Raw genomic sequence first — 18,348 nt, forward strand, 5'->3', positions numbered from 1 at the left:
ATTGTATTTTTGAAATGCATAACTCCCCTGCCCCGCCCCCCTAAAAGGTAAAAAAATTTAATATATTTTAAACAGATATCAATTGACCAGTCATTTATATAAACTTCTATATTTGTGTTAACATTAATCAGTATTACACATAGCAAGCAAGAAAGCAGTAGCCGTGTCCAAGACGCACACTAGGGGTCGCTACAGCGCGTCTCTTACCGTACAAGTTGTTTGCACATGCGCAGTGCATTGAGTCTTAGAACTACAACTCCCATGGTTCTTTACTGCTGAGTAATTTACCGCTGGGGCCGCGGGTGTGAATGATATCCGAGCTTGAAGCTTCCGCCTTGGGCAAAGAGAGGAGGATGAAGTTTAAGCAGCATGTTACTGGTGAAGGGTTTCCTTAGTAGTTGGTGTATGAGAAACAATGTACTTTAGTGCGTAGACGGCATTGGGACTTGTAGAGGGTGCACTCAGGTTGGTCTAGGGTGCACTGTTGTGTTGCATAGCTGAAAATGGCTGCACCATGGTATAGATAGTGTTTGGTTCAGGTAGTGGCTTATGTGGGTGCTAGCCATGTTGTAGCTCCCTATAGATATAGGGTGCATGCATTAAGTTGTCTCTATACTGTAATGGAGGATGATAAGGTGAGGGAAGCAGAGGAGGAGAGCGGGGGTTATAATGGAGGTGAGGACAGGAGCTATACTACTGATAACATGGAGGATATGCTGTGTGTAGTGCAAGAGATACAGAACAAGCTGTCTGAAAACACAACAAAACTCATACTACCCCATAACACTGACCATAGAGAAAGGGATTGCACATGGACAGAGACCGCGCCTCATCCAGGGGGATGTGGAGAGAAGAAGATTCATGGAAGTTGCTATCAGGTGGCTGAAGAAGGTCAGAGCACAAATAACAGAGAATGGGATCCAGCTGGTAGTGAAAGAGTTAAGGATGAGACTCTTGGTGATGTTGGGGTTTTGGTTGCTAAAAACATGGCCAGAAATGCATGTGCTTGTGCTGTGAGAGAGGACTTACAGGGGAGGGATCTCACAAGAGACTCCTTGACACAGCGGTCCATGGAAGGAGATGTGGGTCAGGATGATACTAAGGACCTGGGAGAAGAAGGGGAGAGGGATCCTTTGGAAAGTTTAGATAGGTCCTGGCAAACAAAGGTGTACAAGGCTGAAATGTCTTATGAGAAGTTTCCAGAAACTGCTCGCTTGGCGGCGCCCTGTCCAGAGGCTAGTATTGGGGGTTATCCAAATGTGGACTTCAGCACCAATGAGTTCATAGCCATGTGTGACTTTGTAGCTGCTGATGACACGCAGGTATGGGTGGTATATTGGGAATTGTCTTCTTTTTCCTACTTAATACTATGATTTTTTTTTCAGCTCATACTGTTTGCTTTTAGTTAGAGCGGTTGTGAGGATCACAGCGATAATATGTGCTCTTTGGCATTCATGTTTTGACCATTGTCTCTGTATAGTCCTCGAGTTATCTGGAGAAGATTTGAACTACAGCCCTTAAATTTTGTTATGTCTTCAGACCCCTGGAAATCCTACGGCTGTGCAGTCCTCTCCTATATACTGGAATAGGCAATAGGGAGTCTATATCCTGCATCTTATCCGTAGAAGTGTGGGCACAGGAGCACCAGATTTCTTTCTTTTTACCATTTTGTAATTATCTGAAGTCTGCTAATTAAGAGTAATCTTAAAAGAAGAAAGTATCCAACTCTTTTCAACATAGACTAATCTCCAGTCTTTACTGCATTTATAACATGTGCACCGTATTGTAGAATTTGGTTTCTCTTCTGACTTGCTGGTTTACTGTTTGTGAATATTCTATTAATTATTTGTAATATTTTTTTTATGTTTGCAGTTGAGTCTTTCACAGGGAGACAAGGTTCTTCTCCTTAATGCAGTGACAGGGGAGTGGTGGTGGGTTGAGCATAATGGTCACTGTGGGTATGTACCAGCGAATTATTTACACGGAGCGTGTGAGGAAGAAGATTCAGATGTAGATGACCCATGGCAGGATGAAGAATATTATGGAAGCTACAAGACACTGGTGAGGCACCTTTTCAATGTTTATACATATGAATACAAAAACCAGAACTATAAGGCCGATTGCCCAGAAACTAGTTTGGTTTGAGAAAATCGCTCCATGCACTGGCGCAATCTCCTAGACCGGAACCTCAAACACTGGTTGACCTGACACGTTGAGTTGAGTTCAGTGATATGGGGTTAGGTCCAGGAAATCCTGCCAGCGCACAAAGAAAATTACTGAAATCGCTTTTGGGCAACCTGCCTACATTTTTGGGGGAAATTATGATGCAGTCCCGCCCCCTGGGACACACACAAGATCTATCCGAAGGCTCCGTCCTCCTGATCCATCCGTCTGGAGTTGTACTGTGGACAGTTCTTCACCTGTCTAGCATGCAATGGATAGTGCTCAGGCATGGGAACTCTGTGCACCTACCACTAGGTCGCTGGCCGCACTCCCCTTCAAGACCACTTGGTGTGGAGGTGTTGTAAGAGGGGGAATGGGTGCAATTTCATGCCTTGTACACCAGAAAACTTATGCACAAGCCCTGCTGAATTCCACCCTCTTTATTTCTGTTTTCTAGAAATTGCATTTAGAGATGTTGTCTGATCAGCCACGCACCCAGTCCTACAGAAACGTCATAATGCAAAACAGTCAGGCTCTGAAAGGGAAACGTATTCTAGACCTGGGATGTGGAACTGGGATCATAAGCTTCTTCTGTGCACAGCTGTCAGAACCTGAGGTCGTAAGTAGTTATTCTTTACGTATGATTACAATACTATTTTTGCGCATGTTTTCATAGTGACAGACTACAAAGAAACCTTGTGTTGTAATTTCATATTGTAATTTTTAGAAATAAAAAGGTTAGACTACACTAAGTTTATTTTGTATACAAGGTGTTGGGACACCTTTTGATAGACCTATCATGTTTCTTATTCAATGTTATTGTCCTTGGCTGTCTTCTCCATGTTTAGCTAGGCCTACAAGAAAACAATGAATCTACAATCCAATTCTCTGCCATCTGTTTCGCTAAGTTCAGACCTGCTGTTCCCTTTTCAATTAGCAAAAAAACATAGCACAGAAGCCTGTATTTTTTGCTTGTATTAATAAAGGAAGCGTTCTGTAGTGTAAGATAATTTTTAGCTCCCGTTAAGCTCTCCTAATGGGGCTCGCCAACACGGGACTGAACTGAACCCTAGAATGAGGTTAGTCTTCCCTGTGCAGTAGTATAAATGGAGAGATCCCTGTCGTTCCATTCCTGACATCAATCTCATTGTAATCGCATCTAGAGAATTTCTAGTAGAGAGGCTGAAATCAGTGTTTCTTTCTGCTGAGATGACAGAGGGAATACTATTACAGAAAACAGACCAAATATTTTTCCTGTGACAACATTCAGAGAAAAGTGGCGCTGACTTTCAATGTGCATTGTGAAGCTTTTAAGGGATACAGTGGTGTTAGCACTTCCATCCTAACACTGTTTCTTATAGGTGTATGCAGTGGAAGCAAGTGACATTGTTGAGCAAACACGCAAACTGGTAGAAGAGAATGGATACTCAAGAGTCATCCAGGTTCTGGGTCAGAGGGCAGAAGAACTGCAATTGCCTACAAAGGTTGATGTCCTTGTGTCTGAGTGGATGGGGACGTGTCTGCTGGTATGATTCACATTTCTTTCCGCAATGTGTTATGTACCATAGGATACAGTGGTGTAACTAGAAGAGACAGGGCCCACTAGCAGGCTACTGTGTGGGGCCCCCTAGCCACTTAAAAAATATACATATTAGTATACTCACACATTCGAGTTACAATCACACATAAATATACATGTGCATATACACATACATACAGTGCCCTATGCAACATACTCATATACAGTGTATATAGACACCATATACACATCACAGATACTGCATATATACATCACAGTATATGTTATATACATATTATGCTAGACATGTGTAGTACAATATAGATATAATGGTGCACATCCTCCATTCTTTATTGTGTCAGGTCGGATGACGGGGCCTCCTGACACTGCGGGCCCCATAGCAGCTGCTATGGCTGTAGTTACGCCCCTGATAGGATAGGTCACTAGTATAGAACACCTGATACCCCAGAAGAACAGCATCAGTAATGTTTCATTGCTACACTGTGGTTGGAGCAAGAAGCAGACCGCTCTATGCATAGTGTATTTGCCACAATGCAGGCTTAGCTGTTGCGGAGCTGATTTAAGGGTTATGTTACATTTACATCTTTTTTTTTTTTTTTTTCAATACATTCATCATATAATCCAGGAAATCACCCACGGTATACACTCAATTGCGTCTTAAATGGCCTATGGGTATACGGATGCAACTGTATGGCATCTATACTTTACCTTGGGTTGAGTGTACACACTGTGAGTTCCCCAGTGTTGTAATAGTCCATATAAGGACAGTGATGTCACTTCTCCACCTGCTTTCAGGGGGCGGGATGGAACAGGAGAACATATTCCACTTTATGAGCATATAGGGGGATATACTGTAGCCTTTGTATGGATATGTTGGAAATCCTCCCGTCGTATCCTTAGGAAAGAGAGCAACAAAGTGATATGAATGAAGGCTGTCCCTGACCTATCAAGGACCAAAGACCTGTCCTTTGGTCCTAGTGTTAAAGGAGCCTGCAATACTCCTTTGAATCTGAGAAAAGTGGTCATTTAAATGTGTCTCCACATGGATGTCATTGTTCATTATTTTTATCATTCTCTTCCACGTCAAACCCATTTCAACCTTTTCTGTTTACAGTTTGAATTCATGCTGGAATCCGTCCTCTTAGCTCGTGATCTTTGGCTGAAGGAAGATGGAGTGATGTGGCCCAGCACTGCTCGTATCCACATGGTGCCGTGCTGTGCAGACAGAGAATATTCTTCTAGAGTCCATTTCTGGGACTCTCCTTATGGCCTGAACTTTAGTAGCCTGAAGTAAGTTTTATTAAAAAGGTAAAATGTGGGTCCATGATATGGGTTGTTAAAGTAATATTGAAATACTATAAATTATGCAACACAACAATGACAAATTAACCCACTGCACCCCTTTAGCTTCAGCTTGAGGATAGAGCAGCCTGATCGATGAACTAAGAGCCCATATAAAAGTAGTGTAGACAATGTTACACGTCACTAATCTTCACACCTTTCTTCCACCGCAGACCGATGGCTGTTCAAGAGTTTTTTTCCACACCAAAACCAGATTATGTATTGAAACCGGAGGACTGTCTGTCGCAGCCTTGTACCCTGCTAGATGTCAACTTAAAGACAATAAAAATAGAGGCTCTAGAGGTGAAAGAATTTGTTTATTAGATTTTTTTTTACTGACTATACTATTGAATTAGACAAAGTTTTTTTTTTTGTGTTCTCTTTAGAGAATGAGCAGCGAATTTCAATTCCACGTGGATTGTGATGGCACATTTCATGGACTTACTGCCTGGTTCAGTGTCCAGTTCCAGAACATTGATAGCCAAGAGCAGGTGGATTTGGATACTGGACCTTTCAACCCGTATGTAAGAGGTTTAAAAGGTTTCATCTAAAACATCCACACTAGTGACATAGGTACGGTGTGTCAGTCTTGTTAGTTTGGGTGCAGACTATACTGGCATACTCACCAGCATCCCACAGCGTGCAGCTGGTGCCCCTGGAGCTATTGTGACGTCTAGAACGTGTATCCCACCACAGAATACAGCTGTATTATTGTCCTGAGGCTTGTCACAGCATAACAAAGTGTCTCTGTTACCTGCATTACACACCTAGACCTCTCCAGGTGTAATACACATGTGTTCACATGTGTATCACTTTTTAACATTACTAATAATGATTAGCAATTGTTAAAACGCATGTTGTTGCTGTCAGAGCACACATGTGTTGGAGGATGCAATGTGAATGCAGCCCTAGCAGCAGCTCTTTACTCCAGAGAACAAAATAAAAGAGGCAGTAAAGTGTCCAACCTCCAAAGTTTTGCAGTAGGGGGGTTTATGTGGAATGACTGGAATAACCTTTTAAGCAAACTTTGTCATAAATGTCTGCATTTATAGATAGTTCTAAGTATTACAGTATTTCACAAAGCTCTTTCCATCATATATGCGTGTCAGGGATGTAACCAGGAGAGGCAGGGCCCCACAGCAGACTTCTGAATGGGACCCCTTTAAAAACAAAATACATATTTGTATCCTCACACATGGTGAGTTACAATAACACACAGTATATAAACACCATATTTACATACATATCATATACACAGACAGAGCATATACATACCCAATACCCCAGAGGGTGGGGCACCCTGACACCATGGGCCCCACAGCAGTTGCTATGGCTGCTATGCTTGTAGTTAGGCCCCTGATCCATATAGGGCAGTGGTGGCGAACCTATAGCACGGGTGCCAGATGTGGCACTCAGGGCCCTCTCTGTGGGCACCCAGGCCACTGCCCCAATTTCACCAAACAGGACCAAATCTTCCTGCAGTCCCAAGCAACTTAAAAGATGCTGCTCTCAGCGCTTTTAAAGTGACACTTCATTGGCTGTTTGGAACTGCAGTAAAAAGTGAGAAGGTGTTGACAGAACTGCATTGTCTTGGAGGTCATCCTGCTCAACCCACCATTCTTCCCGGAGAGAAGCTACAATGATAGTCTGAATGTGTTCACCTTCTTTCAACTGTATTGGTGGCCTCAGGGGGCCGATACAGTTGAATGATGTTGAAGAACAAGTACCAACAAGTTACTACTTGAAATGCCATGCTGGCACTTCATGTTAAATAAGTGGATTCTGGTTGTAGTTTGGGCACTCGGTCTGCAAAAGGTTCACCATCACTGATATAGGGTAAGGGTGATGGCACACGTGGCGTTATGAACCTGTTTTTAAGCAGTCTGTTGAAAAACGCATCAGTTTTTGACCAGTTTTAATTAAAATAATTGGTCAAACCTATCAAAAACGGACACGTTTTCAAAAAATGCATGCATTTTATGGACTGCTTAAAAACGGCCCAAAAACCGGTTCCAAATGCCACGTGTGCCATCACCCTTCGGATTCCCGTAGCTGTAGGGTGGTCAGCCTGTGACACACGACTGACTCTAGATGATCCGTGATTGGTGGGGGAAATTTATTCTTTATTTATTTTCTGAAGGAGAAGGAACATAAACCTCTTTTGCAGCAATTTTCACCCAGCACTCCACTTTGGTAAATGCTGCGGGTCAGGGAGTTCACGCTCCCATAGCCTCTGCTGGAAAACTAGCGGAAGACAATGTGTGATGGCAATAGTGGCGCTTTTGGCGCGTTTTTAAGCAGTTCATCAAAAAACCACATCCGATTTTGACAGGTTTGACCAATTATCTTAATTCAAACTGTTCAAAAATGCATGCATTTTTTAAGGGTTCTGCTTAAAAACGGGCCAAAAACGCGTTCAAAATGCCACATGTGCGATCACCCTATATCAGAAATCCTGGTGGAGACTTCTCCACTCGCAATTATAACACCAGTCTTAAAAATAGCCCCCAGTGTGTGGGTGCCATTAGACTACATATAATCACCAGTTATGTTAAAATGTTATTTAATCTTTGCATAACCTTACAGAGATTGTACGAATCAGTATTCTTAATATGTAATTTACTTTGTATCGGAAACCCACCTATTGCCTTACTGAGCTGGCAAAACTGCTGGATAGATAACAAAGAAAGCAATTATGATTTCCACCTATACAATATCTGGATGGTTATTTCCTATGCAGTGCCCTCTGGGTTCTTATACCCCTCTCCTCACGTGACAGCTCTAGTGTCAAATCAGGAGATTGCTACAGAGCACTCAATAGATAAGGACACATCAGTGTCCCAGGGCCCTACCCAAATGGCACTTGTGATCAGTGGTAAATTATTGACATGTGCAGCTAGTACCCACTTTGAGGGTGCGGTCACATGTCGCGTTTACTGTATGCGTTTAAAAACGCATTGCTACAACTGAAGGGAGATTTGCCTAATTAAACAGCTGTTAACACCTGCGTTTACAAAACGTGTTAACAACCGCATGCGTGCTGTTTAATTAGGTAAATCTCCCTTCAGCTGTAGCAATGCGTTTTTAAACGCATGCAGTAAACGCAATGTGTGACCGCACCCTGAGGGCGCGTTCACACGTTGCGTTTTGACCTGCGTTTTCATCGCTGAGGAGGGGTGATTTGCCTAATTACATCAATGTTAACATTTCCGTTTACAAAATGCATAGTAAACGTGATGTTAACACGTGAGTTAACAAAGTGTTAACTCATGCGTTTTGTTAATGCATGCGATAACATTGCGTTTACAAACAAACGGTAATGTAATTAGGCAAATTACCTCTCCTCAGCTGTTGTATATGCGTTTCAAACGCAATGAAAACGCAACGTGTGAACGCGCCCTGAGAGGTCTGCAGACACATCCCTTTAATCACATTCCCTTGTTTTCAAGGCTCACACACTGGAAGCACACGCTCTTCATGCTGGACCAGCCTATGCAAGTCCGCACTGGTGACAAGATCGCCGGCTCTGCAGTATTCACAAGAAATCCTATTTGGAGACGTCATTTATCTGTTACTATAACCTGGTCTATTACCAGTCCATCACAGAACACAGAACAAGTGAGTACCTTCCTGCACACAGCAAGAGCCACCGTGTTATCATCTGATTCTGAATTTTTTTTTTTTATGGCAGAATGGCTGCAAAGTATTTCCCATCTGGAGGTGACATGGTATTCAGATACCAGGTGAAATGATAGCTGAACGTTCAGCTAGATACCAAAGCCATCACCTGATTCTAGGTCAGTGCTTTTGCATTTTGATTTTTGCAGCTGAACCTAAACCGGTGCACGCTGGGACCTGTAATTTCACAACAGATGGAGAATAGCAGGTCACCCATATCTGAGCTCGATGCAAACCAAAACCTAACATATGATAACAAGACGCATACGGCTGAAGACGGACACTAAGGACATTTTTAAAATGTTTAATGTGCTTTTTATCATTTTTGTAATATCACAGGTAACTGTCAGGCTCTGTAGTGCTTAATGGAGTTATTTTTTTTTTTTGTTCTCTTTTTTGTTTGTTATAAAAACTACAGTGTTAAAATTGAAGTGGTCCTGTCCCTTTTTGCTCAGAACCAGTCGGGACATCCTTTAGGCTGATGCACATAATAAATTATAGTCTCTGTACATAATTACATTCAGTCAGTGATGAGAAGTGAAGTAGCAGCTCACAAAGGGCTGGTGAACGTTCACACTTTGGAAAAGTCCATCTTGGCTCCAGGGTTGGACATAGGTTACCTTCCCACCTCCCCAAACACTAGATAAAATAAAAAAGGGAAAAAAAAAAAATCTATGTGCTCAGGTTTAGGAGATCCAAAGATTCACATTATTGCATGGATTTGAGCTCTGTAAGGCGACAACACATGAGGCAGAACGTACGCTGCACAGGGAACACTGCGTTTGAAGGGGAGGAAGGTTTAGGAAGCTACATCCAGTGCCACAGTAAGAGGTTTAAGTTCATTCATTACATTCTGTTGTGAACATTCTTGGCATGAAGAGGGCATCTCTCCCTCCATCTGTGACTAGGAACACTCCTGGGTGGCGAGAAGACGCTTGAGAAGGAAGACAGCAGCAATCCAGCACCTCAATGAATGGAAGTAGTATGAGGTCTCCTCCGTTTAGCTCGATTTATTCCCAGCACCCAGTATGTAGTCGGATAAGGCAGGAAGCAGCTTTTCCCTGCTTCACATGTTGTACGCCACATAGATTGGATCAAGCTGATCGGCAAGGAATCCATCACGTAGATGCATACGCTGCTTTTCTCCTCGCGAATTAATAGGGATTACACCTGGGTCTACAATCACCACAACTCCAACGATTAGATAGTGCTCCTCCAAAACTACATTGGTCACCAAGGCCACTAGGTCAAGAGCCTCCTGTTCTGGCCCATCTAACTCCAGGACGACTACAAGGAGGTTAGTCCATGTGAACACGGCACTGGTAAGGCAAAAAGAAGAAAAATTACAAGTGGGTTTACAACTTGCACAAGGTGCTATTCAAGGAATCATCCCACGCTATAAACTCACCATTCAGCAATGTTCTTGTGAGATCGAATCACAGACGTCTCTATATCTATCGGATGGTATCTCATACCACGTAATTCCAATGTTTCATCGAGAGAGCCAACCACATACAGCGCATCGTGTCTCTCTGTAAATCAGTCATGGTTAGTCACTGTGACATGCATCTTCTACACATCCTCTCATAATGCTAATATTTCATTCTTACCTCCGCTGGCATCTGTTAGCTCAGTCCTGCGGAGAAAGCCAAGGTATCCTGTCCGTGCCCAGACCGTCTGTGTGTCTCCAAAGCTGAGTCTTGCATTAAAGTGATCTGCATGCAGGGCTTCTTCTCCATACACGGTATAATAACCATTAGCATTGTGTGGACTGCTAACCCAAACCTTGTTAAATATAAAAAAAAAGAAAAAAAAACTATAAAAATTACTGATTGGAAAGAACCACATGTGAACTCAAACTGGACTTCATTACAAACCTCTCCCAAATGAGAGTCTCCGAGGGGTCCTTTGGTCTCTGTGTGTGCAATAATGACTTTTACACCAGGAAGAATCTGGAAGGTAAATATGCAAATTTAATATAATAATATCCACCAGGAGATCTGGGATCCGCTACTTTATTATGGTGGGGGGGGGGGGGGGTGGAGCCCATTCACACAAGAGTTCTTTTCTGATGTTCAGGACTTACAATGAAAAATTATCCATTTAATGGTCTATTCCAGAAATGTGTTTAACACCTGAGAAAAATTCCCTATACAAGTCTGGGGATGCATTAAAAATGCATTGCTCGCTGAGATACATTCAATGCAATACATCTTTGACAGATCCTTTGCCATAGAAATCAGAGCGCATATTCATCACTTATTTTTCACTTGCATTAGAACCGCAGTAAAAACTGATCAAAAAGGCACACGAAAAACTGACACCATGAACAAACTCTGACAGAAAAGCGCTTGAAATTATGAACTTCGGGCAACCTGCACACGTGTGCAGTTGTACAGGACACAAATGACAATAGAAGTAGACTCTGTGTGACGCAGCCTCTGGCAGGAATAGGACCTAGTCTTTCTTTTGCTTCTCAGTCGGCCGTATGCATGAGCCCATAAACGTGAATTAGGAGGTGTAGTAACCTAAATTATACGCCATGTGCAGGTAGCAAAGCTCCGAAACGCGTGTGTAAAAGGGCCTCTATTGCTCCAGGTAACTAGGTATCCGGGAGATCAGGCCCTTAACCCCTTATCGATGTGTGCCCCCATCGTGTCAGAAATCATTGCTTCCTGTGATGTCATTGGGAACGACAATCAGACCCAAGGCTGTGTACATTAACAGCCAGTAGCACATTGTAATAGATGATATGTAAAATCCCCATCTACTGCCATAATGCAGTAGATGGCAAGATCACTCAAATAACCTAGGGTTAAAGTACCCTAGGGGGCTGAAAACGAAAATTAAAAAAAAAAAAAAAAAAGAAATAAAATAAAAAAAGTTTAAAATAAACAAATTTAAAAAAAAACACATCGCCATTTTGCAACATATGAAAAAATGTATAAAAAGTTCTTACAGTCCCCAAAATTATAGCAAAGAAATTGCTAAAAATTTCCTTAAAAAATGATGTGTGAAGTTCTGTACACCAAAGTATGAAAAAAGTTATTAGTGCCAGAAGATTGGGAAACAAAGACATTTTTTTTTTTGTAAAGAAGGTTTTCTTTTTTTAAAAAAAATACCCTGTGATTGTACCGACTTAAAAAATAAAGAAGACATGTCATTTGGAATGGCGCAAATCCGGTTTTTCACCAATTTCACTGCATTTGGAATTTTTTCTCTCCTGCTTCCCAGTACTTGGCATGGAATATTAAATACTGGCATTGGGAAGTGCAATATGTTACGCACAAAACAAACCCTCATACAGCTCTTTACATGGAAAATAAAAAAAGCTATACATTTTGAATGCTGGGAGTGAAAAATGAAAATGCTAAATCAAAAAATGGCCTGGTCATTAAGGTTTTAAAATTATAGGATATCGAAGTGATATGCAATAACCAAAAGGAAAAACTACTAATCAGAATTTTACCTTTCCAGATTCCATGAGGGGCAGGCTATGTGGTGACCCCCTTTCCACCAATCGCACTCTTAAGAGAAGAGAAAAGAGTCAAAAAGGAAGCAGTAAGAAACAACATGTAAATAGGTTGTGGGTGACTGCTGGTACCTGTCATGTCGCAGAGCTCGCATGTCCACATAGACAGTGGTAGGGTCAGGACCGGCAGTGCCCTGAAAAATAGCAATTATTTATTTTATTCCCATCTGATAAACGAGTGAAGCGTTACTTGGAGCAGGGACAGCCATGCAGGTGAGAAGCATTACAAAACACTGTCTCAAAAGCACATGGTGTACAGTCCTGGACTACAGCTGCTTCTGCCTTACATATATCTCTATCTAATCACCACTCCCTAATCTCAATCAGCTCCCACCTAAAACGCTAACACAGACCCCTTCTGCCACTCCTGTGCTGACATACACTGCCCAGCGGAGCCCAGAGCAAAGCACGCTTCAGCTAGCATGTCAGCACACACATGCAGACCCCATACCTGATCAGCAAGCTTGCCCAGTCTGTTGGGCTGAAAGAGGAACCACAAAGAAAAGTGAGAGACCAAATGGTATGACAGTGACAGCGGGAGTACACAGAGGCTGAGAAACTTATCAGAAGACATTACCAGCTCCACATTGACTCAACTATATGCAGTACAGACATCAACAAGCCAACCCAACAAGCTTACCTGTAAACAAATGGCTACGTTGACCCGACAGCCGAATGTGGTGCTTACTGCCCGGTTGGACAGTCCCAGGTCTTTGAAAAGCTTCGAGAAGGACTGCGTGAGCGAGATCCGTGGTCTCTCTTCTGCTACCACCATGCACGTACGCACACAGGACAGGTTCACACCCCGGGACTGGGCAAGGGAATGAATACATCAGGGAAAGGATTTAAGGTTTAGGAAAGGAAAAACACATAGAAAGAAACGGAAAATACGGTATGTAACAAAAAGGTGAGCTGGGGAGGTAAGCAAAAAAGACTGGTTTAGGACAAAATGAGGAAAGAAAGCCAGAAAAGATTGACACATTCATGAATAGATCCTTACCTTGAGGGTGCCAGTCTGTGTGCCCAAGCCTCTGGTGCACATCTCCATGACTGAATAAGAGCAGAAAGTGACACGAACTTTGTATTGACTAACTGCACTGAGCCATAAGGATGCATTAGTCTCCAGCTCCAGAGGAGGGACAAGGATAGACTGGTGCCCAGAGTAAACGCTGTACAAAGAAAGAATATGTAATGTGTACACCGAATACAACCAAGGAGAACCCCTCCCTTCCTTTTACTCTATATAGACACCATTTGCAGGCAATGCGAGTACTGAAAAAAGTTACTACTACGAATGAAGACTGAAAATTAGCATTTACCTGCACAAGCACCACAGGGCAAATCCTAAACCACAATACGGGTCTAGACAGATGGCAATCTGCCGTGATGGGTACAACTCGCATTGCAGTTTTATGGACCGACATAAGGCACTGCAGGCTGAATGGGACATCTGCAGATGAAATCATGAAAAACTATTTCACAAAGACGCACTTTATAGAATGCAGATGAGACCGTTAAATAGCTGTACTCCTCCCTCACCTTCACTCCAGCTAAGATCCCTGTGGTAGACACGCTGAAATCCAAGTATGCCAAGGTGTCTGGGGATGAGGGCCTGAAGATGTGAGCGATTTTCTTCTTCGGCATGTCTTCTGTAGAAACATGAAAAAAGGGACTTAGTGTTGCCAATAATACGCCACAAACTCCTGAAGATTATTCGCAATTGACAATCACACCAGGTAAAACATAGTAATTTGTACCCATGTTCTCTATTATGACTTACCAGTGTCTAGAATGGTCGGCCAAGTCTTGATGTCGACAGCAGCAGCAGCTTCTTTTGATTTTAGCAGACGCATTATTGCTTGTGTAGTGAGGATACACGCGGACTTACTGACCTGTGAACGGCAAGTATTGAGCCATAAATGCACTACAGCTGAGGAATGTCCCACAAAGACCATCGCCATGAGCCAACATTTTATTGGTGATGCTGATATGTGGTGTAAATTTGAGCTAGTCTAAAGATGTGACAAATTTATCATCCCACATTAGCTGCCATGATAACTAGAGATGAGCAGACCTGAGGTTACCATTAAGTTTCGGCCGCCTGACCCGGAAGTATTGCTGCAATGCCGGCCAAACAGCCAATGAGGCAAATTGATGCTTCTAGCCCTGGCAATGATTGGCCAATCTAGCAATGCATCTGGGACGGGCGGACGACTTGAGCGGGAACGTTTGGCTCGCTCATCTCTACTGATAATAAATGGGTAAGAATTGATAGTGAAGTACATAATTATTGATGCTCCAGGTCCTGTCCCTAGCACTATGGTTGGTCCATAAATGCCAAACACTGCAGGCCCACGATTCACCGACCAACCACATTTGTATGTGTTAGGGCTCACGGACACGAACTAGCCATTTTCTCGGCGGCCTCTATATACTTCTATACATCAGATGCACAAGGAATATTTAAAAATAAAAAAAAAACACTCTGGATGCACTCACTAACCTCTACAATCATCTTCACAGTAGGCAGAGTGGTTGCAAGATTTTGCGGGTGAGGTGGACGCACGGTGATGGGAATACAACCGGCATAAAGGCAACCGAAAAATGTAGCAATAAGGTCAATACCTAAATAAAGCAAAGAAATATATGTATAGTATAGTAAAGTATAGAAAGTAGCAGTTTTCAGTTTACAGCTGTGGTAGACAAAAAACATCTACCAGTTGACCAGGGGATCAGGAGGTATTCAGGAGGTTTGTTCAACAGTCTCATAGGCTGCGTTCACACATGGCACTTGGAACGCAATTTAAGGACCACAAGGAGGGGCTCAGCCTGAATGCATCTGCGTTTGCACTGAAGCGCATATCATTGGTAACAAACACCACATATTTTTCCTTTAACCACTACAAAACACGTGTTGTTAATTTCTGACTGCATGGGTTTCAGTGGAAACACATATACCATCAGCGTTTGCATTTGAATTGCATTTCAAAACTTAACTAAAAACGCCATGTGTGAACATTACCGTATAAGTTGATGTCATTGGTCTCACCTGGAGGAAAGACCAGGGCCACGTGATCTCCTACACTGAGACGAGCTTTCTCTAGCAGCCCAGCAGCAACACGTTCTGCTCGCTTGTGCAACTGCAAACAGGATGCGGAGCTGGTCACAGCGCCCTGTGGAGGGTAACAGAGAATGCAGACATTCGTTTAAGCTTCCAAGAATCACAGTAAAAAGTACAACACAATGGATCTCCCCCTGTAGGCTATGCACAGCACTGTCCACAACTCCAGACCTATAGACCTTTAACTATACAGTTTCACATATACAACAACTTTATCAATACATCAAGCTTCATATGCGATTGTCTTAGGTTATTCATCCAATGTCCACTTTTTATTCTTTGAAATATCTTTCAGGACTTTATTAAAATCTATAAATAAAAATTCTTACTTTGGAATTGAGCAGAAGAAGCAAAAGATGATCAGGGGTGGTTTGTGCCCTCCATTGTAAGACATCAGCCAGGTACAAGAACTGCAACCACAAAAAGAAGACATTAAAAATTAAAGGTTTCAGTAATTGTACGAAAAATACAAGCCTTTGAGCCTGCACTCCTGGTTATACCTTCTTTGCCTGGTCGTTGTCTTCTAATTGGGAGACATCCCTACCACAAGCTTGTGCAATTCTTTTCCCAGCCACTAAGTTCCCCACAATCATGGAAGCAGGACCTACATCTAAGACAACAACCAAAAAAATATTAAAGTAACCAAAAAGAATAGAAAGTAGTTGATGTAAGAATCACGTTACATACCTGGCTGTTTCTGCCTTGGTTTTGGCAAGTTGGTGACACACGTGTGGGGGCACATGAGAACATTACACGGATGTAGAGAACCCTCCAAGAAGTGTTGCTTTGTTTCTGAGATGTGAATCCCACCTAGAGGTGCTTTGGGAAGAGTGTTGGCAGGCACAAGTGCCAGACAGTACACACCCACCTGGTGAATGCTGTCTATTGCCTGTGGGTATAGAAATAAAGCGGTAATACAGGTGCCAAACAATTGGCTTCAGTCCAGAATTTAACCAAAATCTGCTGAATTACCTGCAGTACTCTGCTCATCCACTGGAAGCTGTCTTCTTCTGAGGAGTCTGGACGCTGCTCTGCGACTAGCACTATCCTCTCGTCGTGCAGCACATTCACCGAAAACACGGCTATCCTAACAGAGAGCAGAACATCCAGCCCCACATTAATATCTCCTCACTAAAGGCCTGTTCACACACTGCGGTGTGAAATGCTACTGCTACGATCAAACATTAACAATGTGTTTACTTGTGATTGTAGTAGCAGCGTTTGCATCACGTTCCAAACCACCATGTGAAAAACGTGACATCAGGTTTATTTTATGGGTTGTCCAGATTTGGGAACTACGCCTATTAGCACACATGGCCCTAAGAAGAACAACCTCAGAACAGAAAGCGGGTGCAAAGAGTAGTTCATGCTGGTTCTAGTTATGCTTTTCTATGTGTGCAAAGAATAAGACTTGGCTGGCAACAACAGTTAATCATATAGGGTCCGAGAAAGCAGAGTCTCTTGCTAGGAGACCTGTATATTCACAAAAATTATTTAATTCCTTACATGCACTAAATGCATTCCTTGTCTTGTTTAATACCTTTACACTTCATTTTCTTACCTGCCTCTGTAAACAAATTTCATTGGTTCTACCGCAAGGGCTGTGGCTACTACATCATCACAGCTGTGCCTGCGACCACTTATGACCATCTGACCATCCACTTTTCCAACAACAAAAACCAAACGTTCCTGCAAGGGGAAAAAGATCTGAATCAGTAAACCAAGTATGGACAACTTAAAGAATACTTAAAAGGGATCCATCAGATGATGGTAGGGATCTGTGTAACAAGTAATTGACATTTGCATGAAAAAAGCCAACTAGATGGCAAGTTTGAGGGCACAGGGAGAGGCGTCATGCTGCACCAGTAGGCAGTAACCAAAGCACTTGCCAGGAATGTGATTGCCCTGGTTGTCATCCAATTTATATATAACGGATGGGAGTGAATAAATAAAACAAAGTCAATGGACAGACTTCCTTTCAAGGGGTTGTACTAACTGTTATCCCTTATCCACAGTATAGGGATAACAAGTTGTTACATGTGGGTCCAACTACTGGGACCTCCAGCAATCTGGATGCCATTGTGATCCCATTCTCTCTAATGGGTGGAGAAGCAGGAAAAGCATGCTATATTCAATTTTATGGTAGTGTCAGAAATTGCTGAGCACATTGCTCTGTCATCTCCAGCCCTCACATAGACAGTGAATGGGAGTGCTGGTGATAGTGGAGCGCTGTGCTAGTCAATTTCCAGCACTACCATAAAACTGAATGGAGCGGCAGGGCACACGGTTGTCCTTCTGTTCCACCCATTAATGATAACGAGATCCCCGCTTTCCGGATTGCTAGAGTTCCCATTACAAGGGCCCTCATCGATCAACTTGTTATCCTGTGAATAGAGGATAACTAAAATTGAAACCTTTAAAACTGCTATGTAAGTATGTGGGAGAGTGACATCTTACTGAAGGGGCAGCATACTATGAACTAAAGTGAATTGCCCCTCTAAGAATGTATTACACTAAGAGGAAAAAAAAATTACAAAACTAAATGAACAATTATACTCTTAATACTGTAACAAAGAACATCTAAAATAGAGCAATACTCACCGGACCAATGAAGCCTAAAAGCCCAGTTCTAATAAATGGCTGGCTAGAGACAGGATCTCCATTGGCAGTAAGAGGCGTTGTCTAAAAGACAAAAGAAAACTAAAAGGGTAAGATCACACAATAAGACATGGAGATGATCCGTACATATTTACTCAAGATCACATACCTCAAAGATATTCTTGGTAATGCCGTGAAGACCGTAGTATGCAGTGCCAGTGGAGTTAGAGGAGATGCACAGCTCTCCAACTTCATCTGTCTTACACAGATATGGTGACCCCTCCATTTTCACTACACACATGGTGGCTATAGAGGAGAATCTGCATTAGTACTTCATGCAAGTTCAAGACCTACAGGACCTGAGATATTACTATA

At 42.6% G+C, this 18,348-nt stretch overlaps 2 protein-coding genes across 11 annotated transcripts in view; one reads left to right on the forward strand and one right to left on the reverse strand.

Annotated features, from left to right (window-relative positions):
• The first annotated feature begins 240 nt into the window (after nt 1-240).
• On the forward strand, nt 241-9,442 carry PRMT2 (protein arginine methyltransferase 2). Of its 3 annotated transcripts, none has more exons than XR_011849430.1 (9): nt 241-1,322; nt 1,873-2,061; nt 2,621-2,782; nt 3,525-3,689; nt 4,818-4,993; nt 5,218-5,347; nt 5,431-5,568; nt 8,494-8,662; nt 8,736-9,442. XR_011849430.1 is itself a non-coding variant. In XM_072121515.1 (9 exons), exons 1-9 carry the CDS (start codon nt 621-623, stop codon nt 8,766-8,768), a joined length of 1,860 nt encoding a protein of 619 aa, XP_071977616.1. In that variant the 5' UTR covers nt 241-620; the 3' UTR covers nt 8,769-9,442. The 3 variants fall into 3 exon arrangements, 2 of the variants coding, with proteins under 2 accessions (XP_071977616.1, XP_071977617.1); XM_072121515.1 differs by having other exon boundaries at nt 5,431-5,564; XM_072121516.1 differs by lacking the exons at nt 5,218-5,347; nt 5,431-5,568.
• Nucleotides 9,075-18,348, reverse strand: part of DIP2A (disco interacting protein 2 homolog A) — a 54,246-nt gene continuing 44,972 nt past the window's right edge. For 5 of the 8 annotated variants that reach the window (XM_072121511.1, XM_072121507.1, XM_072121510.1 and 2 more), the window contains 21 exons: nt 18,143-18,279; nt 17,977-18,057; nt 16,937-17,064; nt 16,348-16,462; nt 16,063-16,264; nt 15,876-15,985; nt 15,705-15,785; nt 15,304-15,427; nt 14,758-14,879; nt 14,035-14,146; nt 13,794-13,903; nt 13,574-13,704; nt 13,255-13,423; nt 12,895-13,065; nt 12,706-12,735; nt 12,327-12,388; nt 12,192-12,249; nt 10,600-10,674; nt 10,333-10,507; nt 10,131-10,254; nt 9,075-10,041 (listed from right to left, as the gene is read on the reverse strand). In XM_072121511.1, coding sequence (XP_071977612.1) covers nt 9,789-10,041; nt 10,131-10,254; nt 10,333-10,507; nt 10,600-10,674; nt 12,192-12,249; nt 12,327-12,388; nt 12,706-12,735; nt 12,895-13,065; nt 13,255-13,423; nt 13,574-13,704; nt 13,794-13,903; nt 14,035-14,146; nt 14,758-14,879; nt 15,304-15,427; nt 15,705-15,785; nt 15,876-15,985; nt 16,063-16,264; nt 16,348-16,462; nt 16,937-17,064; nt 17,977-18,057; nt 18,143-18,279 — 2,570 coding nt within the window. In that variant the 3' untranslated portion in view covers nt 9,075-9,788. Of the gene's footprint in view, nt 10,042-10,130; nt 10,255-10,332; nt 10,508-10,599; nt 10,675-12,191; nt 12,250-12,326; nt 12,389-12,705; nt 12,736-12,894; nt 13,167-13,254; nt 13,424-13,573; nt 13,705-13,793; nt 13,904-14,034; nt 14,147-14,757; nt 14,880-15,303; nt 15,428-15,704; nt 15,786-15,875; nt 15,986-16,062; nt 16,265-16,347; nt 16,463-16,932; nt 17,065-17,976; nt 18,058-18,142; nt 18,280-18,348 lie in introns of those variants that run through there. The other 3 variants (XM_072121509.1, XM_072121513.1, XM_072121514.1) reach the window with 3 other exon arrangements.

Source organism: Engystomops pustulosus, chromosome 8 (assembly GCF_040894005.1).
Source record: "Engystomops pustulosus chromosome 8, aEngPut4.maternal, whole genome shotgun sequence".
NCBI classification, from domain to species: Eukaryota; Metazoa; Chordata; class Amphibia; order Anura; family Leptodactylidae; genus Engystomops; species Engystomops pustulosus.